The 24,056-nt window shown below is 43.1% G+C and overlaps 2 protein-coding genes and 1 pseudogene across 4 annotated transcripts in view; 2 read left to right on the forward strand and 1 right to left on the reverse strand.

Moving 5' to 3' along the window:
* Positions 1–20,327, forward strand: part of Dnajc18 (DnaJ heat shock protein family (Hsp40) member C18) — a 29,004-nt gene extending 8,677 nt beyond the window's left edge. The window contains exons 4-8 of the mRNA XM_008844291.3: positions 1,281–1,466; positions 4,174–4,283; positions 5,441–5,550; positions 11,368–11,540; positions 20,107–20,327. Coding sequence (XP_008842513.1) covers positions 1,281–1,466; positions 4,174–4,283; positions 5,441–5,550; positions 11,368–11,540; positions 20,107–20,231 — 704 coding nt within the window. The 3' untranslated portion in view covers positions 20,232–20,327. The remainder of the gene's footprint in view (positions 1–1,280; positions 1,467–4,173; positions 4,284–5,440; positions 5,551–11,367; positions 11,541–20,106) is intronic.
* On the reverse strand, positions 10,534–11,064 carry LOC103743086 (annotated as a pseudogene).
* The window catches only part of Spata24 (spermatogenesis associated 24), a 30,329-nt gene continuing 17,684 nt past the window's right edge, over positions 11,412–24,056 (forward strand). For all 3 annotated transcript variants that reach the window (XM_029568906.1, XM_008844290.3, XM_029568907.1), the window contains exon 1: positions 11,412–11,540. The gene's annotated coding sequence lies outside the window, so the exon portion shown is untranslated. The remainder of the gene's footprint in view (positions 11,541–24,056) is intronic.

The raw sequence follows: 24,056 nt of genomic DNA on the forward strand, positions 1-24,056 counted from the left end.
CACACACACACACACACACACACACACACACACACACACACACAAATAAGATCTTATAAAAGAAAATGACCACTTCAAAGCAATGGTATAATAAGGTTAACCATGGCTGCTTTTCCAGAGGAGCTGAGTTCAGTTCCCAGCACCCACATAGCATCTAACAGCTATCTGTAATTCCAGTTCCAAGGGATCTGACACCCTCTTCTGGCCTCCACAGGCATTGCACACATAGGTACCCTTACATTCAGGCAAAACGCTCATACACATAAAAAATTTAAAAATAAGAAATATAGCTGGGCATGATGGTGCTCACCTTTAGTCTCAGCACTTGGGAGGCAGAGGCAGGTAGATCTTTGTGAGACCAGCCTGGTCTACATAGCAAATTCCAGGCCAGTTGGGGCTATAGGGAGACCTTGTCTCAAAAAGACAAAAAAGTAAAAGAACTATAGCGGGACAGGCATAGTGGCATATGCCTTTAATCACAGGCCTTGGGAGGCGGAAGCAGGCAGATCTCTGAGATCCGAGGTCAGTCTGGTCTAGATAGTGAGTTCCAGGCCAGCTGGGGCTACAGGGAGACCCTATCTCCAAAAGACACACACAAAACAAACAGTGATACAACGGGCGTGGTGGTGCGTGCCTTTAATACCAGCACTCAGGTGGCAGATGCAGGAGAATGTCTGTGAATTCAAGACCAGCCTGATCTACATATTGAGTTCCAGGCCATATGTATATATGGTTTTTGGGGTTTTTTTTTTTGTCTTTTTGAGACAGGGATTCCCTGTAGCCCCAGCTGGCCTGGAACTCACTCTGTAGACCAGGCTGGCCTCGAACTCACAGAGATGGGCCTGCCTCTGCCTCCTGAGTGCTGGGATTAAAGGCATGCACCACCACACCCAGCTAAGAGCCCATTTTTGATTAATGAGAATGCTAAACAGTTGGTGGACTTGTCTCCAACATGCCTAAAATTACTGACAGCCTGAACTAGAAACAGGATCCCAACTTCAGAATAGCTGGGATGACTCAAGAACTCCTAATTAGGAGTTAATGCTCACTTCAACAGTAGTTCTTAGTTTATCTGGTTCTAATACTTTTCTGGTTTACCCAGCTAGATTATGGACAATTTCCAGGGCAGCACTTTAGTGGAGCTTTGTAGGCCTAAGCACCTCCCTTTGGGGTTCTGTGAGGTTGCCCAGCACTGCCCACTCTGAGATGCTTCTTGCTGCTATGGTCACCTTCAGCCGCAGCAAAAACTGCGCTCATGTGCTGCTTCTTTTGTGTTGCAGCAATAGGGAATGCCTTTGCGGTCCTGAGCAATCCTGACAAAAGACTCCGCTATGATGAATATGGAGATGAGCAGGTGACATTCACTGCACCTCGAGCCAAATCTTATAATTACTACAGGGACTTTGAAGCTGACATCACTCCAGAAGAACTATTCAATGTCTTTTTTGGAGGACATTTTCCTACAGGTAAGTATCCCAAAATTATGATTCTTTTTTTTTTAATATTTTTTATTTATTATTTTCATTCTGTGTGTATGCATATATTGCCTGCATGTAGGTAAGTGCACCTGTGTCGTGCAATGCCCGTGGAGGACAGAAGAGGCAATTGGATCCCCTGGAACTGGAGTTACAGACAGTTGTTAATTGCCATGTGGGTGCTGGAATTCAAACTCGGGTCTTCTGCAAGAACAACCGGTGTTCCTAACTGCTGAGCCATCTCTCCAGCCCCAAAGGATGATTCTTTATAATTTATTTATGGCTCTCAGCAAACTCCTGTTTGCAGATATATATTTATATACATATATCATATGCATTATGATATATACATATCAATAGTTAGGAGCACTTTCTGCTCTTGCAGAGAATCTGGGTTCAGTTCCCAGGACCCACATGGCAGCTCACAACTGTCTGTAACACCAGTTCCTGGGGATACAAACCCTATTCTGGCCTGTTATATATACATGTATCATAAGTATATACTTTGCAGTGCTTTAGGGCCTCACATTCTAGGCAAGACAGGGTCTAAGTGCCCAGGCTGGCTTTGAACCCTCAGTGTAGCCCAAGACAGCCTTGAACTTGCTGTCCTCCTGCCTCAGCCTTTCAAGTAACTGAGTTTATAGACCTACACCACCAAGAGCAAGTATTAGATACTTTTAAATGCTTTACATTGCTGGTCATGGTGATATATGTCTCTAATCCCAGCACTTGGGAGGCAGAGGAGGTGAATCTCTGTGAGTTCAAAGCAACCCTGGTCTATATAGCAAGGTCCAGGCCAGCTAGGGCTACATAATGAGACTCTGTCTCAAAAAATTTATAATAAAATAGGGAACTGGAGAGATGGTTCGAAGGATAGGAGCACTTGCTGCTCTTGAAGAGAATCTGGGTCCAGTTCCCAGGCAGCTTACAACTGTCTGTAAGTAACTCCAGTTCCAGGGGATCCACTGCTCTCCTGGCTTCCACATGCCCATGGTAGACATACATATAGACAGACAAAACACTCATACACATAAAAAGAAATAAAAAGAAATAAATCTTTTAATATATAAATAAGTATGCCTTTAATCCCAGCACTCTGGAGACAGAGGCAGGTGGATCTCTGTGAGTTTGAGGCCAGCCTGGTCTGTATAGTGAGCTGTAGGACAGCTGGCACTACAGGGAGACCCTGTATTTAAAAAAAAAGCCGGGCGTGGTGGCACACGCCTTTAGTTCCAGGCCAGCTGGGGCTACAGGGAAACCCTGTCTCAAAAAGACCAAAAAAAAACCATATATATATATTATGTTTTATAAATCAATAGCAAAATGCCTTTTATTATTGTCATTATTACATAACTGCAGTTAGACAGATAACTTATATGCACACGTACACTATTGGGAAGAAAGGGGAGACAAGATAAAAGTGATGAGAGGAGTTGAACATGGTACAGGAATAAAAATGTCACAGTAGGGGCCAGCAAGGTGGTTCAATGAGTAAAGACACTTGCCATTAAACCTGAGTTTGATCCTTGGGTGGAACTTCCCATGGTGGAAGGAGAGAATTGATGCCCGCAAGTTGTCCTTTGACTTCTGTATTCACTGTGACATGTTCACCTACACACACACACACACACACACACACACACACATCAGTTAATCAATAAATGACATTTTTTTTTTTTTTTTGTCTTTTTGAGACATGGTCTCCCTGTAGTCCCAGGTGACCTGAACTCACTATGTAGACCAGGTTGGCCTTGAACTCACAAAGATCTGCCTGCCTCTGCCTCCCAAGTGCTGGGATTAAAGGTGTGTACCACCACACCCAGCAATAAATGAAATTTTTAAAAAGTTTTAGGCAGGGCATGGTAGCACACATCTTTAATCCCAGCACTTGGGAGGCAGAAGCAAGAGAATCCCTGTGAGTCTGAGGCCAGCTGGGTCTACATAGTAAATTCGAGGCCAGCTAGGGCTATAGAGAAGAGACCCTGTCTCAAAAAAAAAAAAAAAGTTTTTTAATGTCACAATGAATCAATCATTGGGCATGGTAGTACATGTAATCCCAGGTGGGTGGAGGCAGGAACATCAGGAGTTTCAAAGTCATCCTTGGCTGTGTAGCAACTTTGAAGTCAGTGAGCTACATGAATACCTGTTTCAAATGTACCCTCCAAAAAAAAAGACCACAGTGAAACTCACTATTTTGAACAATTAATATGTGCTAGAAAAAGAAAACAGAAAGTCCCTTACAGAGAATTGGAAGTTAGGATAATTCAATGCCAAGGAAATAAGTAATTTGTGTTGCAACCCAGAGCCCCAGCTGGTAGGCAAACACTAAACACTGAGCTACACTCCAAGCCCTATATTGAACTTTATGAGTTGCTATTAAAGATTCCAATGACTGTTTCTAGACGTAGAAGCAAATACAAGCATGCCAGATAGGAGTCAGTGGCCGAAATGCTGTCTTCTCCCTTGCTGCTTGCAAAGAACTGATTAAATGAAGTCAGGAGAGCTATACACATCCCATTTCCAGCTGGCCCACTTGGCTTACCTACTTTCTCATTTTTCTGTGGGGTAAAATAAGCTGATAATCTGTCCTTAAACAACCTAGTTGGTGGCAAGACCTTGAAAAAGACAAAAAATGTGATGTCTTATCATAAATGTTCTCTTTCCTTCTCCTTCTTCCTCCTCCCTCTCTCTTTTCCAGGAAATATTCATATGTTCTCAAATGTGACAGATGACACTCACTACTACCGCCAGAGGCACCGCCATGAGAGGACACAGACACAGAAAAGAGAGGAAGATGATAAACCTCAGGTGCATAGGGAGGTGAACACCTGCTGCTCATAAATATACAGAGCCCATCCCCTGATGTGTAATCAGGTTCTAGAAGTTAAATCTCAGTTTTCCTGTGGGACTGTCTTGTCTTGTCTTTCTGTCTTTCTTTCTCTTTCTTTTCTTTTCTTTTATTGAATTTTTCTTTGCTACAGAAATAGGAATCTCCTTCAGAATATTCAGAACTAAAAGGGTTTAAGGTAAGAGGTCAAGGGAGTCTCATGAAGCTCCAGGACAAGAAGTGCAGCCAGGCCTCCTGCCAGGACCAGAAACTGGATGCTCTCACATTCCCAGGCAGCTGTGCTCACCATGGATCATTGGAGCTAGATTATCTCCAGTCTTCCCATCACTCTGTACCTGTGTTTTTTGTTTTTTTTTTAAAAGTATTTTTATTTTATGTGTATGAGTATATTGCCTGTATGTATATAAGTGTACCCTTGTCATGCAATGTCCATAGAGATCAGAGGAGGGCATCAGATCCCTTGGAACTGGAGTTAACAGACAGTTGGTAGCTGCTGTGTGTGTGTTGGGAATCCAACCTGGGTCCTCTGCAAGAGCAGTTAGTGCTCTTAACCACTGAGCTATCTCTCCAGCCCCTGTGTCTCTTTTTTCTTTCTAGACAGTCTGGCTTGTTCTGTTTCTTCTTACAAATGGCTAATTCACAGTACCTGAGAGTATGTCCTTTCTCCAAGTGATAGCCTAATGGTAGAGGGTGATGAACCTCAATGCCAAATTTCCAAGGGAGAATATGAGCATCCTTGCCAGAATGAGATGCTGCCCATGTCATCTGGCCAGTCAGTGTGATCAAGTAAGAGTTGTAGAACACTAACCATGCCTAGAGCCTGGCCCCTGTCTAGCAGAATTACCTATAGGTGCGTCATTGGCCTTTGGTAAAGGGACTACAGGATTCCTGGGAATCAGTGCAGGTTGTGAATGGGCTTCCTTTTAGCCTCTCAGGAGAGATAATATGGGTTGTTGGGTACTTCTCAGTGAAATGTAGCCTTCTCAGCAAAGCCATGGGCTTTGTGGGCACTCCTGTGCAGTGCATGACCAATCTGTATTTTCTTGGAGATTTCTTTGTACTTTCAATAAGCTTTATATTGATAAAGAACACTTACACCAACTGTTTTCTTTTATAGACTACATATTCTGCATTTGTTCAGCTGCTTCCAGTTCTCGTGATCGTGATTCTATCTGTAATTACTCAGCTGCTGGCTGCTAATCCCCCATATAGTCTGTTCTATAAATCGTAAGTTAATTTTTTTTAATTTATTATTTTTTGTGTATGAATGTAATGCCTGCATGTAGGTAGGTGCACCTGTGTTGCAGAATGTCCATGGAGGTCAGAAGAGGGCGTCGGATCCCCTGGAACTGGAGTTACAGATGCTTGATAGCTGCTATGTGGGTGCTGGGAATCAAGCCCAGGTCCTCTGCAAGAGCAGTCAGTACTCTTAACCACTGAACCATCTCTCCAGCCAGTAAGTTAAATATTTATATATCTTCCTTAAGAACAATCTGAGGGGCTGGAGAGATGGCTCAGCTGTTAAGAACACTGGTTGTTCTTGCAGAAGACCCAGGTTCAAATCCCAGCACCCACATGGCAGCTAACAACTGCCCGAAACTCCAGTTCCAGGGGATCTGACACCCTCTTCTGACCTCCATGGGCATTGCACGACCCGGGTATACTTACCTACACGCATACACATAAAATAAAAATAATAAATAACATTAAAAACAAAACAAAAAAAAAAAAAAACAATCTGAAAGGTGAAAGATTTGGAAGATTTTACCGATTCATCACTAACATTTCATTTCACCTTTTACTGTGGAATACTGATTTTGTTTCAAGGAATAGCCATTGAAATTATCTCTAGTGTTTTCTGAGGAAGGAATGAATATTATATTTAGCTGTTTGCAAAAGAAAAAAAAATAAAGGAGCAGTCAAATAGTAATGGAGATTCAGATTCAGAAACAGTAGGCAGTCCTCTGTGCCTTAGAAAAGGGGTTATTTTGTGACACAGTGACACCCTCTGGTCAGCTGCAGAACAACCACAATTGGTTTAGAAGGATCAAAGGAATAATTTGAGATTCAAAGTAAATCTTTCTCACCAAGGTAGAGTTAGGAAGACCCTAGAGAAGCCAGGCCTGGTGGTTTTTACCTGTAACTCAGCCCTGAAGAGACAGATACAGAAGTGCCTTCAGGCCAGCCTGAACTACAATAAGAGACAATGGATAGGGCTGCAGAACAACCACAATTGGTTTAGAAGGATCAAAGGAATAATTTGAGATTCAAAGTAAATCTTTCTCACCAAGGTAGAGTTAGGAAGACCCTAGAGAAGCCAGGCCTGGTGGTTTTTACCTGTAACTCAGCCCTGAAGAGACAGATACAGAAGTGCCTTCAGGCCAGCCTGAACTACAATAAGAGACAATGGATAGGGGGAAAGCTGTGATGTGTAGGTCTGGAATGATGGAATGAGACTGGGACCTAGTGATTATTTTCAATTTTTAAAAATTTCAAGAAGAGCCAGGCAGGGTAGCACATGCCTTTAATATTAGCAATTGGGAGGAAGAGGCAGGCAGATCTCTGTGAGATCAAGGCTAGCCTGGTCTCCATAGTGAGTTCTGTGCCAGCTGGGGCTACAAGGAGACCCTATCTCAAAAAGCCAAAAAAAAAAAAAAAAGACAAGAAGAGGCCAGGTGTGGTGGCACACACCTTTAATCCTAGCTCTGGGTAGGTACAAGCAGGTGGAATTTTGTGAGTTTGAGGCTAGCCTAGTCTTCATACTGAATTCTAGGCCAGCCAGGGTTACATAGTAAGATAGTAAGACCCTATCTCAACAACAATAAAAAACAAAAATTGCAAAGAGGGGACATGGGTTAACCATAAGGACATAGAGCCAAACTATGCTATTGTGTTTCTTTGTCTTTGCTGAAACTATAGAAATTCATTTTAATGCTTGTTGATAGATATAGGTTATATAAACTCTGGTAGGAATTTTTTTTATTTCTTCACTTAATCCTCTCAGTTGATTTGGTTCTCAAAGTTTGTCCCTAAATGAGCATCTGAACATGAACTGCAACAAATTGTCTTTTAGTTGTGAGCCTGAGCCTTTAATGGCTGCACCAGCTCTCCAGCCTGAACTGCAACATGTTTAGACATGTTAGAAAAGCAAACTTCAGGGGCTGGAGAGATGGCTCAGCGCTTAAGAGCACTGACTGCTCTTGCAGAGGACCCAGGTTCTATTCCCAGCACCTACATGGCAGCTACGAACCATCCTTAACTCCAGTTCCAGGGGAATCCAAAGCCCACTTCTGACCTCCACAGCATTTCACGACATGGGTACACTTACATACATGCAGGCAATATACTCATACACATAAAATAATAAAAATAATAAAATATTTTTTTAAAAAAAAGAAAAGCAAACTTCAGGCTGGGTGTGGTGGTGCACGCCTTTAATCCCAGCACTTGGGAGTCAGAGGCAGGTGAATCTCTGAGTTTAAGGTCAGCCTGGTCTACATAGTAAGTTCCAGGCCAGCTGGGACTACAGGGAGACCTGGTCTCAAAAAGAGAAAAAAAAAAAAAGAAAAAGAAAACTTCAATTTGATGGTGGTGGTGGTGGTTGTTATGTTTTTTTCTAAAAAGATAATCACTTGCTTTGTAGATCAGGATAACCTCGAATTGAAATTGATCCTCTTGCCCCGGCCTCTCAAGTGCTGAGATTAAAGGTGTATATAAATATGTCTGATTCTAATTTTTTCTTTGATCTGTTTTATTGTGCTTATTTTTGTAGTGGTGTCTTGCTGTGTAGCCCAGGGTGACCTCAAATGTTTGGTTCTTCTGCCCCCACCTTCTGAGTGCTGGTACTGCAGGTGTGCACTACCACATCTGGCTCAAAAAAAATTTTTTTAAGTACTTAGGAACTCTTTCTGTGTGTGTTTGTTTTGTGTGTGTGTGTGTGCGTGCGTGCGTGCGTGTGTGTGTGTGTGTGTGTGTGTGTGTCTTGTGAAAGTATGGTGTCAGCAAGATAGCTTAGAAGTAAGGGAGCTTGCTGCTAAGACTGACAACCTGAGTTCCATCCCTGGGACCCACATGGTAGAAAGAGAGAATGAACTCTTTCAAGTTATTTGACTTCCATACATGTGCTAGGGCATGTATGTATCACATAAACATACAAAACAAATAGATAAATAAATGTGGGTGTGGATTTGGTACACTCCTGCCATAGTGCATGAGGTCCAAGGACTTTTGGGAGTTAGTGCTTGCCTTCCACCTTGCTGAGGCAGGATCTTGTATTATTTCTGCTGCTGTGGTTTGTACTCCAGGTTAGCTGGCCCATCCATGAGTCTCCAGCAGTCTTTGTACTTCCTAATGCTGAAGGAGTGCTGAGATTATAGATGCATGCCACCGCATCTGGCTTTTACATGGCTTCCAGAGATCAAACTTGGGTCATTGGCTTACATGGCTAGTACCTTTAACCTCTGAGCCATCTCCCTAGCACCTTTTCCTGTTTTATGTTTTTGAAATAGGGTCTCATGCAGCCCAGGATAGGCTAAAGATCATAGCTAAAGATGATCTTGAACTTTTGATCCTCCTGCCTCCACCTCCCAAGCGCTGGGACTAGGGGTACACCACCACTCTGAGTTTTAATTTTTTTTTAAATGTGTGTAAGCATTTTGCCTGGATGTAAGTGTACCCATGCATGCAATGCCCACAGAGGCCAGAAGGTGGCATCAGATCCCTTGGAACTGGAGTTATAGATGATTGTTAGGCACCATGTGGGCACTGGGAATTGAACCCAGGTCCTCTGTAAGAGCAACTAGTGCTCTTAATGACTGAGCTGTCTCTCCAGCCCCAACCACTATTTGGTGCTAAGGATTGAACTCAGGGCTTCATGCATGCTAGGCAAGCACTATACCAATTGAGCCATGTCTACAGTGTTTTACCTGCATGTATGTAAGTGCACCTTGTCATACAATTCCCAAGGAGGTCAAAAGAGGGCCTCAGATCCTCTGAAACTGAAGTTATAGATGGTTGTATTAGCCACCATGTGGATGTTGGAAACAGAACCTGAATCCTCTGCAAGAGCAGCCAATACTTTTTTTTTTCATACTGAGATTTTATTGGTTGAGGACCAGTACACAGACATTTCAATTTGTACACAATTCTTAAGACATATACCAAAAGTCTAAAGAACCACGTATTGTGTTTCTTTTAAAAAGTCATTCCAGTGATGTTCCAGCTTCGAACCTGGTGGCATATTTCCCTTCAGGGGACTCATTAACAGCATTATTAAACGCTGACCAACAATCCTTACTTCCACTGAAATTTGTATCACATACACTAGACACTCGAATTTTTATCTTTCACAGTACATTATCAAAACTGTTAGGAAAACTGAACCACTGTGACCAGATGTTACAGAGGGCACACAGTTCTGACAGGATGATGACCAAGGAGTGGTTTTTTTGGGTTTTTTTTTTTTGTTTGGGGGTTTTGTTTTGTTTTGGGGGGGGGTATTTTTGAGACAGGGTCTCCCTGTAACCCCAGCTGTCCTCCAGGACACTCACTATGTAGACCAGGCTGGCCTTGAACTCACAGATCCACCTGCCTCTGCCTCCAGAGTGCTGGGATTAAAGGCATATGCCACCACGCCCGGCTTGTTGTTTTTTATTTATTTATTTTTTTTTTTAAAGAAAACAGTTTACTAAAAACACAGGACTAGAAGTCATCTATATTCAAGGCACATTAAATGCACAACTGAGACTCCAAATTGCCATTTAGTATGCTCTGGGTCACAGGATCTAAAACTACCATCCCCCTACCATGGAATGTTACACCAACACCCAAGACAGTCACAGCCTCCCATGATTCAATATCCCACTATTTTCTGGTTGTACCAAAAATAACCAGTGTATGATTTCACCTCTTAAAAAAAATCATTTACACTTAAAAAATGGGATGAGGTGGGATTTCCCCCTTTCAAAAATGTTTCTGGAGCTACTAAAAAACTTGTATTTATAAAATAGCTGATAAAAATATTCCTCTGGGCCCGCGTGGCCCACACCTTTAATCCCAGCACTCAGGAGGCAGAGGCAGGAGGATTTCTGTGAGTTCAAGGCCAGCCTGGTCTACATAGTGAGTTCCAGAACAGCTGGAGCTACAGGAAGACCCTGTCTCAAAAATGCCAAAAAAAAAATTACATATACACACACACACACACACACACACACATATATGTTCCTCTGGATTGTACAAAAAGGGCGGTGGGGAGACTGAGGACAGGATGTGGATCAGTCGGACTTGGCGTCTTTCTCTTCTTCACAGAGGCGGGACTCTCCTCGTTGCTGGTCTCTCCATTTTTGGCAGGCAGGTTTTCTTTAGTCTCCTGGTTGGCTACTTCTGTCTGCTTTCCTTTTGCTCCCCTTTTTCCTTTTGTCGGCACTTTTTTGTCTGAAGATTTATCCTTTCTCGAGGCCTTTTTTGGCTTTATTCCACTTTGGCAGAAGCAGGTTTGGCCGACAGCCTCGCTGATCTGCCCTTGGGCTCCTCCTTGCCCGCTGCCTCAGAGCTGACCTGACTCTTGGGCATCGCGGTGGCCGTGGCGAGTACCACCTGCGAAGCGAAGGGTTGTCACCAAGCTGCGAGGCCTGGCCACTGCTCCTCCCACTGCCCTAGCTGAAGCTAAAAAGACAATGTCAAGCCAGGCATGGTGGCACATGCCTTTAATCCCAGCACTCAGGAGGCAGAGGCATGTGGATCTCTGTGAGTTCAAGGCTAGCCTGGTCTGTATAATGAGTTTCAGGCCAGCTGGGGCTACAGGGAGACCCTGTCTCAAAAACAAAACAAAACAAAACAAAACAAAAAAAAAAGAATATCAATCTGCATGCTTAATGGTATAATGATGACTCTGTGTACTATTGTGTTAGTGGAATAATAAGGGCTGGGTGTATAGACAGTGGTCTCTGTGTCTGTCCTATGAAGAGATGATGGATCATGATGTTTAGAGGCCAGAGCGAAGAGGGAGACCAGATATTACAAACTTATTGAGCCACTCTGTTTCAGGACCTTGGGTTATACCATTTCTAGAGAAACGCAGAACCTGCAGGTGCCTTACTTCGTGGATAAAAGTTTTGACAAAACTTACAGAGGAGCATCTCTTCGTGATCTGGAGAAAACAATAGAGAAAGATTATATCGATTACATCCAGACAAGTTGTTGGAAGGAGAAACAGCAAAGTAAGTAATGTCAAAGGGGCTTTCACTGGGGGCCATGACTTCCATCCCTTGGGAAGTGGCCCCAGCTTTTGGATTGCCTCCATTCCCTTGGTTTGATCATACATGTTTATATGAACAGAGACAGAGGACAAAGGCCCATTCAGGATACAACAACAGAAAAGGAAAGTTTATTGACATGTGGCTAAGACATGGAAAACTTAGAAATTTAGGCCCCCTTTAAAAAAAAATTTATAGAGGGGTTTATTTATTTTTATTGTTTGTATGTGAGTATTTTGTTTTCATGTATGTATGTGCACCCTTGTGTGCAGTACCTGCAGGGGCATCATATTCCCTAGGACTGGAGTTGTGAAGGGTTGTTAGCCACCTTATGGGTGCTGGGAACCAAACCTGCAAGAGCAGCAAGTGCTCTTAACCTCTGAGCCATCTCTCTTTTCCTTTTGGTCTTTTTGCAATAGGGTCTCCCTGTAGCCCTAGCTGGCCTGGTACTTGCTAAGCAGACCAGGCTGGCCTTGAACTCACAGAGATCCACTTGCCTCTGCCTCCTAAATGCTGGGATTAAAGGCATGCACCACCATGCCTAGCTCCTAGCCTCTTTTCTATCCATCTGCTGCAGTCTCTTCTCTCTGCCACCTGCCTTTCTTTTTGTTTTATTGACACCGCGTCTCTTATAAGCTGGCCTTGAATTTCAGATCCTCCTACTGCTGCCTCCTAAGGACTTGGATTACAAGTCCACTCTCATCTTACCATCTGCCTTGCTTTTCTTTTCCTTATTCATTTATTTATTTTGATTTTGTTTAGTATTTTATTATTTTTATGTGTATGAATATATTGCCTGAATGTATGTAAGTGGACCCATGGCATGCAATGCCTGCAGAGGTCAGAAGAGGGCATCAGATCCCCTAGAACTGTAGTTAGTTGTTAGCTACCATGTGGGTACTGGGAACTGAACCCAGGTTCTCTGCAAGAGCAGCCAGTGCTCATAACAGCTGAGCCATCTCTCTAGCCCCTATTTAGGTTTTTTTTTGTGATAGGGTCTCACTATGAAGCCCTAGTTGACCTAGAACTCACTATGTAGTCCAGGCTGGCCTTGAACTCAGAAATCCGCCTGCTCCTGCCTCCCAAGTGTTGGAATTAAAGGCATGTTCCACTGGCCTGGCTGCCTTTCTTTTTTTTTAAAGTTTAAAAAGTATGTGTGTGTGTATGTGTGTGTGTGTGACGGGATATGTGTAGAGGTCAGAAGATAACTAACTTATGGGAATTGGTTATCTCCTTCTACCACGTTAGGTCCTAGGGATTCAACTCAGATCATTAGGCAAGCGCCTTTACCTACGGAGCCATCTTGACTGCACTTTGTTTATTCTGAGACAGAATTCCATGTAGCCCAGGCTGGTCTTAACCTCACTGTGTAACCAAAAAGCTAGCTTTGAACTCCTATGTCTACCTTCTGAAAGCTCAGATTATAAGCATGCACTACTGTACCTCACAATTGTTCTTTATAACCATGCCCCACCCTTATTGACCCTTTTTTACATCTCAAGCTTCTTCATGAAGTTCTTGGTGCTCTCTGGTTTTATCCATACTTTTTAAATTTCACATTCCCAAGATGGAGATCTTAAAAATCAACTTAGGTTTGTGATCCAAACCAGAAGTGTAAAGGTTGCTAATCTGGTATCCCCTCCCCTCATTTCTTGTTGGTTGTGGATACACAGAACAAAAGTGACCTCCTTGGTCTGACCTTTCAGTAAGATGAGTGCAAATAGATCTTGCATTTTCTTTCTCTCACAGGAGACAGTGGGGGTGACAGTGTCAGCCACTTGGCTTACAGCTCCAGTTGTTACTAGGGAATGCTGGCAGCAGTGGTAACTCTGTCTTTCAGCCAACAGCTTAACTTTTTATTCCACTTGAAACACACACACACACACACACACTCCCCATTAGTAACTGCATCTTGGTTTTACAAACTTGGCTTTGGCTGATTTTTTTTTTTTTTTCAATGCAAACTCTTAACTCATCTTCTAAACTGTATTACTGGGTATCATTAAACATGTAACTGGTAAAATTAGCTCTTTGGTCACAGTGCTTCTAAACCCTTGCTGACCTGTCCAGTGTTCCCACTCCCAAGCCCCACATAATCTGTCCTTCCTCTGTGTTCTTAAAGCAGTTTCCTCTTCCTGCTCCCATAGTACGGATCACATAGCATGAGTGTTCCATAGGTGCATGTCAAGTCTCCCATGCAGGACTTCTGGCTCTCTGAAGATAAGACCATGTCTTACTAACTTTGTGTCCCAGGCCACTAGCACAGTCCTGGCTTCAGAACAGGTACTCAACTAATGTTATTACAGAAGAGAAGATTCTCAGGCAGAACTGGAAAGCAGTGAGCATTCTGAGGAGTGTGAGGAACAGATGAGTGTTAGTGTCTTACTCTCTCCCTTAGGGACTTTCTCTATGCCCTGTATTTCTATAGGGAAAAGCTTAGCTACCCTCTTAAAATAAGGAGGTAAACACTAGGAAGAAGTTGCTTTTTAATTGAAAAAAATGAGAGGCCAAAAGATACCCTACCCCATTATTAAACTAGGTTATATATTGGGAGGGGGGTGAGACGGGGTCTCCCTTTAGCCCCAGCTCTTGAAAAAACAATCTCTCTTGAAAAAACAATCAGGACTGGCTTAGCAGGTAAAATCACTTGCTATGAAACCTGAAAACCTCAGTTCAATCCCCAGGACCACATGGAAGAAGGAGAGAACTGATTCAGAAAAGTTATTCTCTGACCACCACATACATGCTGTGGCACACACAAATAAATAAGTAGATTAAATTTTTTTTCATTTTATTTTTATTTTAGGTGTATGAGTATTTTGCTTGCATGTATCTAAATGTACCCATGTTGTACAATGTCAGTGGAGGACAGAAGAGGGTGTCAGATCTCCTAGAACTGGAGTTACAGATAATTGTTAGCCACCATGTGGGTGCTAGGAACTGAATCCAAATCCAAGTCCTCTACAAGAACAGCCAGTACTCTTAACTGCTGAGCCATCTCTCCAGCCCCATAAGTGGAATTTTTATTTATTTATTTATTTCATTTATTTTTATTTATTATTTTATTTTATGTGTATGCATGTATTGCGTGCGTGTAGGTAAGTGCACCCATGCCATGTAATGCCTGTGGAGGACTGAAGAGGCCATCAGATCCCCTGGAACTGGAGTTATGGACAGTTGTTAGCTGCCATGTGGGTGCTGAGATTTGAACCCGGGTCTTCTGCAAGAACAACCAGTGTTCTTAACCGCTGAGCCATCTCTCCAGCCCCATTAAGTGGAATTTTCAAAAAAAGAAAAAGAAGGCTGGGCTTAGTGGCTCATGCCTTTAATCCCAACACTCAGGAGGCAGAAGCAGATGGATCTCTGAGAGTTTGAGGCCAGAGTTACATAGTTCCAGGCTCACTCTACATGGTGAGTTCCAGGCTAGCCAGAGTTACATAGAAAGATCTTGTGTCAAAAAAGCAAAAAGAGGGGTTGGAGAGATGGCTCAGTAGTTAAGAACACTGACTGTTTTTGCAGAAGACCTGGGTTTGAATCCCAGCACCCACATGGCAGTTAACAACAGTCTGTAACTCCAGTTCCAGGGGACCTGACTGCCTCTTTGGTCCTCCGCGGGCATTGCACGGCACGGGTAACTCCAGTTCCAGGGGATCTGACCGCCTCTTTGGTCCTCCGTGGGCATTGCACTGCATGGGTGCACTTATCTACAAGCAGGCATAACACTCATACATGTAAAATAAAAATAATAAGGGCTGGAAAGATGGCTCAACGGTTAAGAACACTGACTGCTTTTGCAGAAGACCCGGGTTCGAATCCCAGCACCCACATGGAAGCTAACAACTGTCCGTGACTCCAGTTCCAGGGGATCTGACAGCTTCTTCTGTTCTCTGTGGGCATTGCACAACACGGGTGCACTTACCTACATGCAGGCAATATAGTTCCAGGGGATCTGACGCCCTCTTCTGACCTCTGTGGGCATGGCACAACATGGGTGTACTACACATGCAGGCAATATACTCATACACATAAAATAAAAATAATAAATAAAATTAAAAAAATAAATAAAATATATTTTTTGAAAAAGCAAAAAGGTAGGGCATGGTGGTGCATGCCTTTAATCCTAGCACTTGGGAGGCAGAGGCAGGCAGATCTCTGTGAGCTCAAGGCCAGCCTGGTCTACATAGTGAGTTCTAGGACAGCTGGGGCTACAGGGAAACCCTGTATCAAAAAGACCAAAAAAAAAAAAAAAGAAAAATCAGGAAAGAATTTAAGAGTGAGGTAAAGGCTTGGGCAAAAGGTAGGATATATATGACCCTAAATCAGGTGAAAGTCACATTAATATGTCCTTAATATCCCTGTTATTTTGGGTACGGGATGGGTTTGAATTCATTGCTTTCTGCAAGAACTGGATGTAAATATTTATTTTGTATTCTTCAGAAACACACACACACACAATCACACACGTACACTGTCTTAGTTTGCTTCTATTGCTGTGATGAAAACACTGACAAAAATCAACTTGGGGAGGAAAAGGTTTATTTGGCTTACATCTCCCGGGTCATAGTTAATCACTGAGGGAGCCCAAGGTATTAACTCAGGACAGGAAGTTGGAGGCAGGAGCTGAAGCACAGGCCATGGAGGAATGCTACTTACTGGCTTGCTCCCTTGGCCCATGTTCAACCTGCTTTCTTATACAATATAGAACAACTGCCCAGGGGTCCTCCGACATCACTCAACAATCAAGAAAATGTCCCAAAGACATGGCCATAGGCCAGTTCAATAGAGGAAATTTCTCAACTGAGGTTCCTTCTACCCAGGTGCATCAAGTTTGACAACTAAGTTATCCAGCATGAACACATAGCATACCCCCAACACATGAACATGTACCATATCCTATTCTACTGCATTACAATGCTAGAAACAACAGGAGAGATGGCTCAATGGTAAAGAGCACTTGTTGCTCTCACAGATGACCCACGTTTGGTTCCCAGCACCTACATGATGGCTCATGATCATCTGTAACTCCAGTTCCAGGTGATCTAGCACCTTCTTCTGACCTCTGTGGACATTAAGCATTTATATAGCACACATACATACTTGCAGTCAAACACTCATACACATAAAATAAAAAAAATCTTTTTTTAAAAAAAGATGCTAGGGACTGGAGAGTTGGTTCAGCGGTTAAGAGCACTGACTGCTCTTACAGAGGACCTGGATTCAATTCCCAGCACCCACATGGTGGCTATGAACCATCCTTAACTCCAGTTCCAGGGGAATCCGAAGCCCTCTTCTGACCTCCGCAGCATTGCACGACATGAGTGCACTCATATACGTTGCAGGCAATACACTCATACACATAAAATTTTTTTAAAAATTTCAAAAAAGGATGCTAGAACTATGCAAAGGTTCACAGTAAGGACTGCACTAACAGTGGCTTCTAAACATTTGTTCCTATCTGCATGAGGCCTGGTTTCAAGGCTGTGGCCTTCTCCAACTACAAGTGAAAATCCCGAGAGTCCAGCCCAGGTAGCATAGGCCTCCTGTCTCACAAGTTCAAGGCCTGCCTGGGCAACACAGTAAGACCTTATCACCGAATAAATTTTTGTTTTTTTTTAAAAAAGGACTGGGCATATGACTCGGTGGCATAGCTCATGCCCAGCATGTGTGAAGCCTGAGAACCCATCCCCAGTGCCCCCCACAACAAAATCCCTTGAGTAAGCATGATGTGTGCAACTCACCAGTTCCGAATGGGGGTGTCAGCACACACCCCTCAATATCTATTTCTGGCATTTAAATACAATGGCTTTGTGGAGCTTCCACACAACCCAAGTGCCATTTGAGAACAGGCAACATTTGAGTCCTGCGGCAAGTGCAGCCAGCAAGGTTAAATTTAGCACTTAGAGGTTGTAAAAATAAACTCACTTGAGAACAAAGTTCATTCTTGGCAAAATATCGAATGAAAATGTTACCAAAGCTAGACATTGTCTTTGAAAATCTTTATTTCTTTGCTTTGCTTTGCTTTGGAATGCTTAATCTGAGTGATCTTTTATGAGTAACCCCTTACAATGGATATGAATTGTCCTGTTTACTCTTTCATGGCTGTATCTACATACTAAACATGTCACCAGGGGAAGTGGCCATGTCACTGTGCTGGGTGGGACAAAAGTAACCTGTAAGAGTTGCCTCTAGGCTTGGTTCAACTAAATGGAGTAAAATCTTGGCCTTGATGGAGAAGAACATTTTTCCATGACCTTGAGCAGGATAACAATGGGTAGAGTCCTTGGCTTTGAAGTGGAGAAAGAATTAATTTCCTCCTGGAGAGGTTGTATGGATTATAGAGGATGGTGTGAGTGTAACTTAGCAGTGTCTGGCACACAGTAAGCACCTGACTCCTGGTGAAGTTCAGGCTTCCTATGGCCTCACACAGTAGACTGGGCTGTGTCATGGGCCCAGATCACTGAGGAATTAGGATTGAGATGGACATTTTGTTAGGAGAAAAGGTGTTCTGTTGTTTCTACTCCTCCCAAAGATTTTTTTTTAATTTACTTAAAAGCTATTGAGTATTAACAGAATCTGTGAAAAGTGACATATTGAGTCACCCTTCGCTTGTTACATGGCAAAAGAATTCACTGTGGAGTAAAGCTTGGGACACAGTCCTTGAAACACTGACCTTGTGCTTGGTCATTGCTCTGAAGCAAAGGTATTTGACCTAGTTTCCATGAACTTTTTGGAAAGCAAGCTCATGTCCTGTGAGAAGCTTTGTATTCATGTATGCACAGTATGTTTCTTCAGCTTGTTACAGTAGTTTTGGAGGTAGAAAATATTAAGAATCTTTAGTCTCTAATGTTGATTGTGTTAGGGCAGGCCCTGACTAGCAGGATCTGCGGGCACCTGCATCAAGGGTGGAGCACGTTGTTCTGCAACCTGGGAGGCCCTCCGCTTGCCAGAGCCTCCACTGGGCCAGAGCCCAAGCCCTGCAGCCCAGTTGTACAGGGAGGGTTGTCATGCGTATCCACCCCTCATCCTGGTGTCCTGCGCTTCATTTGCACTTTGGGCCTTACTTGGTGTAAATAGAATCATTGTGAGCAGAAATGCCAGGCAGTGTTTTGTGTTGATAAAAACTTATTCAGTAAGCAGTACTGGCTAAATGTCAATTCCTTTGTCTTGGTAGTTTGCCGCTTATTGGACAGGTGCTTGTTGTTCCACCAAGAGAAACAAAACCTGTCAGCAAAGTGATTAAGAGTGGAAGGCATATTTCAAAATGATTAAAATAGCATTTTCACAAGTATGGTCCTTTAACAGCTGCCTGCTGTCGGAGACTCTCAGAAGCCACATGGCCCATCCAAGCATGCCATCCTATTAATATGTGACACATGTGACATGTCTCTGAAGGTGCTTTTCCTTCCTGAGGTCTCTGAAAGCTTACAAAAGAATAAAAAGTCAGGCAGACCAACCACTGTGGAGTCAGGAAGTACAGCAGAGATTATATTCCAGCTAAAAATAATATGACCTTCTCTACCATGAAGAGAAAATAAAATTCATTTAGTCAAGGAGACAAAGGTCGCTGGATCCAGATGATTTCACCTTTAAAAGAGCCCAACTGCCTTTAGCCTTTGAGTTGGGCACCCCACATGTGGTGAGGGAATGAAGAAAGCCACCAGCCTGGCCTTCTGTAGAAGCTGACCTACCAGAGGTAGGCCCTGTGTCACTTGTCACTTAGGATCCTGCAATGCCTGGGGAAGAATGAAGTAGCTACCTTTGTTCCGATGACAGGAGTAGGCACAACTGGGCTCCAGTCTGTCAACGGCCATCTGAACACCACTGCTAGTCAGGCCATGACAATCTCCTCTTACTCCTCACGTGCAAGCTTCCTAAGTCTGCTGCTGAATGTTTTATTGCTAAGAACTAGTCAGATACTTTAATAATAGAGTACAGATACTGTAGGACTCTGAGGGCACATGTGTCCTATAATCCTCAGTACTTGGTGCTGTGTCTGAAAGGTATTTTTTGAATAGAGAAGTAACTGATACTTGAATTTTTGTTTGTTGAGATGGTCTCCCTGTAGCCCCAGCTGGCCTGGAACTCACTATTTAGACCAGGCTGGCCTCCATCTCACAGAGATCCACCTGTTTCTGCTTCCCGAGTGCCAGATGTGCCTCCATACCTGGCTGATGCTTGAATTGAATGACATAAAATGATGTGAAAATCAAGGCCTTTTGAATCTAGAAATATTGAAATGAAACAAAGAGCTCCACTCTTTTTAAAATTATTTATTATTTTTATTTTATGTGTATGAGTATATTGCCTGCATGTGTGTGAGTGCACCTGTGTCATGCAATGCCACAGAGGTCAGAAGAGGGCTTCGGATTTCCCTGGAACTGGAGTTAAGGACTGTTCATAGCCGCCATGTGGGTGCTGGGAATTGAACCCAGGTCCTCTGCAAGAGCAGTCAGTGCTTTTAACCGCTGAGCCAACTCTCCAGCCCCAAAGAGCTCGACTCTTAATGAATCAGGTGCCTCTTATCTTTCAGAGTCCGAGTTGACCAATTTGGCAGGATTATACAGAGATGAACGACTGAAACAGAAAGCAGAGTCGCTGAAACTTGAAAACTGTGACAAACTATCCAAACTCATTGGCCTCCGCAGAGGTGGCTGAGAAGATGGTGGTCCTGCTCAGGGTGGGAGTTTTGTTACTTGTTACTATTTGTGTTACAAGTTCCATTTTATAATACAAATTAGGAAATGATAAATATTCTATTATGTGCTAACTTTGTTGGGCAGAATTGAAGGAGCAGGAGCCAGACTTATCATCCAGTCCTTCCTGGACCTAGCTCCTGGGACAGGAATAGTTCATCTAAGTTATAAGAATGGTGACGTCTGAAGTCAACTCCTTCGCCACACCACCTGGCCTCTGTAAATGTAGATCAGGGCATCCTAGAGAAGACCCATGTTTCCTTCTTCCTGTCTGCAGCAGAATCCACTACCTAGACATTTCTAGGCTTAGCCAAAGCACTTTATGGTATTTATGGTGTATGCCAAGAATTATACCTCTCCCTGCCTTAGAATGGATATCACCCCCCATCCCTGTTTTCAGTCATTGGAATTTGGAATTCATTCCTACTCAAATTTCCACTTTCTAAGGGGGGATATAGATAAATTTAAACTACTTAGCCAATATTTTTCTATTATCCCAAACTCTGTTCAGTCAGGAACATTAGCAGACTGCCTAATTTGAGGCTTTTTTGAGGCAAGGTCTCTCTGTAAGCCAGGCTAACCTAAAACTCACTATGTAGTCCTGACTGGCCTTGAACTTGCAATGCTCCTCCTGCTTGAGCTTCCCGAGTGCTGAGATTACAGGGTGAGCCATAACACCCAAGGTGGTTTCTTTTATTTCCTTAATCCTCTCTCTCATAGAGGGTCCAGAAATTCAAAACTGTTGAGCTGTGAAACAGTTCAGTGTACAATTTAGCAGGAGGAAACAGGATGGTAGAGTGCAAGACTAAGTTCCTCAATGCAGATTCCCTAGTCCATCACAGGACTGAGAATGCTCTCTGCATCGCTTCCCCCTGAAATCATCATTTGGTGCACTTGAGCTGAGCCCTTACACACACAGAAGTGCAATGGTCCAACCCAAGAGGTGGCACGGGCAGCCCAGCTGTGGGTCAGGCCTAAAGACAGAAAGGAAGAGCCTCTCTGTGTGGATATGGAGGGCTAGTGTTAGCTTTAGCAGTCATTTTGTTTGACCCAATACCCTGCAGTTTGTGGCATGAGATGATCTTTCATTCATTTAACATTTATTGAGTACTTACTACAAAGCAACAACTCTGACATTTTTTTTTTTTACTTGTGTCTTCTCACAATTTGTGAAGTAGATGTATTGTCTCTTGACAATGAGAACATCAGCCAAAGAGGATGAATAGTTAGCTTGGGTCACATAACTGGGCAAGGCAGAGCCAGATGGAAGACTGATCACCAAGTACAAAGTGTGAGAGCATCCTCATTTCTCAGTGACTCTAGCCAGACAGGCAAAGCAGAGCCTTCTCCCAACCCCCATGCCTCTGCCCTCCCAAACCAGACCCTACATCCTTTGCACTGCTTCCTTGTGTCCATTCAGGACTACTTCCCTGCTGGTGTTTAAGAAGCAGAACCCTCTATTCAAATTGAGATATTTCACAAGCAGAAAAGCAGCCCTTTGTAGAACTAAGTCATTAGACTCTAAGTTTAGGGCCTTCCTGTGGAGGTTAGCAACCAGGGCTGAACTGCCTAGATTGTCCTGAGACTGAACTTGAAGGACCAGTAGGTAACTGTAGTTTATACTATATGTCTTGTTTGTTTCTGTTTTTGTTCTTGGTCTTATGTATCCCAGGCTGGCCTCTAAGTCACCAGACAGCTGCCTCTATCTCCTGAATGGTAGAATCAGTGTGTACCTCCACACCTGGTTTCAGGGGTATTGGGGGTTGAGCCCAAGGCTTTGTGCATGCTCAGCTACTGAACTACATCCCCAGACTTATCTCCTTAATTTTTTTGAGAACCTCTTTAACTTATGAGTAATAGGGAATTTACATTGTAAAATGTACCTTTGAACCAAGTAGGTTTATGGAAATTTCCTAGACACATAAAAATGAAAGCTCTCCTCTCAACTTCTGCTAGAAAATGGACTGTCATGAAACTAATTTGACAGGTTAAAGACCTGTTCTAAGCCGGCCATGGTGGCTCACAACTTTACTCCCAGCACTCGGGAGGCAGAGGCAGGCGGATCTCTGTGAGTTCAAGGCCAGCCTGGTCCTCATAGTGAGTTCCAGGACAACTGGGGCTACAGGGAGACCTTGTCTCAAAAGGACCAAAAAAAAAGAAAAAAGACCCGTTCTAGATGCCCAGAAATAGTTCTGTGGATTTCATGGTAGCAATGAATTTTCTGTGATGATACTAAACAGAGATGATATTAATTCAGCTCTGTTAAATGTCATGCTGTTTTTATAGTCCTGTTGGCACTGTTTTATTTATTACTAATAGATTATAATACTTATATTTTGTGTTTCTCAAGAGAACCGTATTTGCTTTGATTGAAGGCTAGTTTAATCTGGTACTACCTAGAACATTGTTGAACTCTTAATTCCTTGGTTATATTTTAGATGGGTTGTCTGTGATGGTAAAATAAGCTTTGTCCTCTTGCTTACGTCCTTTGGGAAGTTTTCTGACAGTATAAATTCTTGCTATCAAGAAATCTCATGGCTTGAGACTGTTTCTCTGAGTATACCGCTGACTTGAGACATATGATGAGAGTGAGGCTAAGAAACAGACCTGGACGTTCACATAGGAACTGAAGCTGCCATTTAAATGAAGTGCTCTCTTCAGTGAAGGGGGAAGAAAAAAAAATCCCTGTCATCACAAAAAACAGTCCATCTTGAAGGAGCCCATGTCATTAGATTAGCAGCCCTGGGGTTCATCTGCTCAAGCTAGGAAAACTTCTAAGCTTCATTGACCATCTCTAGGCCTCACAGCTTGGGAGAAGTGACCAGTAAGAAAATAATGCTGCTATGCTTTCTGTTGGAAACTGTTAGAAATGACAGGAAACAGCAACCCCGCCAGAACATGCGATCCAGCAGGCTGACCAAGGCTCATGCTGTGTTCATTTTCATCTTCACTTTTTCAGAATTGGCCCTGTGAGGAGGTACTTCCGGGTTTCAGCAAGTTTCTGTTACAACTGGCTACACATCCAATCCATTGTCTCTGCATGCATTGCTCCTCACAGGAGCTAGCACTTAATTTGTATTTAAGGTATTAGGTTGGTGTCCTAATATATTTTGAGAAAGGGCCAAGTTACTTACTATACATCTTAATTTTTGAGCCTGCATTGTTGATACCTCTTGCAGTGGCCACCTAGCAACTGTATAACCATGTGTTAGATAATTGAGTATATTATTTGCATCACACTCAGTGCTTGGAATTCAGGATGTGAATGTTGACCACAGAGTCAGGGATAACACATGTGAAATGCTGAAAAATCTGGTCACTTGATCCATTGCATCTAGGTTCAGTGTATTTTAACAGAAAAACATTAAATGGTTTTATATACAAAGAATGACTTTATAGCTTTCCTTTGTTCCTCTGCCTTTGCCCGTCACATCCTCAGACACTGCACATGCTTGACTTCCTTGGAGTCATTTTGGACTAGAGAAGATGTAACAATGGCATTGGGTTTAGAACAATACATCATATTGGTGGCATCATGAAGGCCATATTTTTCATCAAATAGAAGCAGCAGCAGCATACCATTGCAAATGTAGATCAAGACTACTTAGCATCAGAAACATCAGGTGTTGCCAAATTCTTTGCTGGCTTTGTTTCCAGTGGCCCATATTTAGCAAAGTCTTGGTTTTAGTATATCATTCATGGGAGCTGGAGAGATGGCTCAGGGTTAAAAGCACTGGCTGCTCTTGCAAAGAACCCAGGTTTGGGTCCCAGCACCCACATGGTAACT

This window comes from Nannospalax galili, unplaced genomic scaffold (genome assembly GCF_000622305.1).
Source record: "Nannospalax galili isolate Female #2095 unplaced genomic scaffold, S.galili_v1.0 scaffold760, whole genome shotgun sequence".
NCBI lineage: Eukaryota > Metazoa > Chordata > Mammalia > Rodentia > Spalacidae > Nannospalax > Nannospalax galili.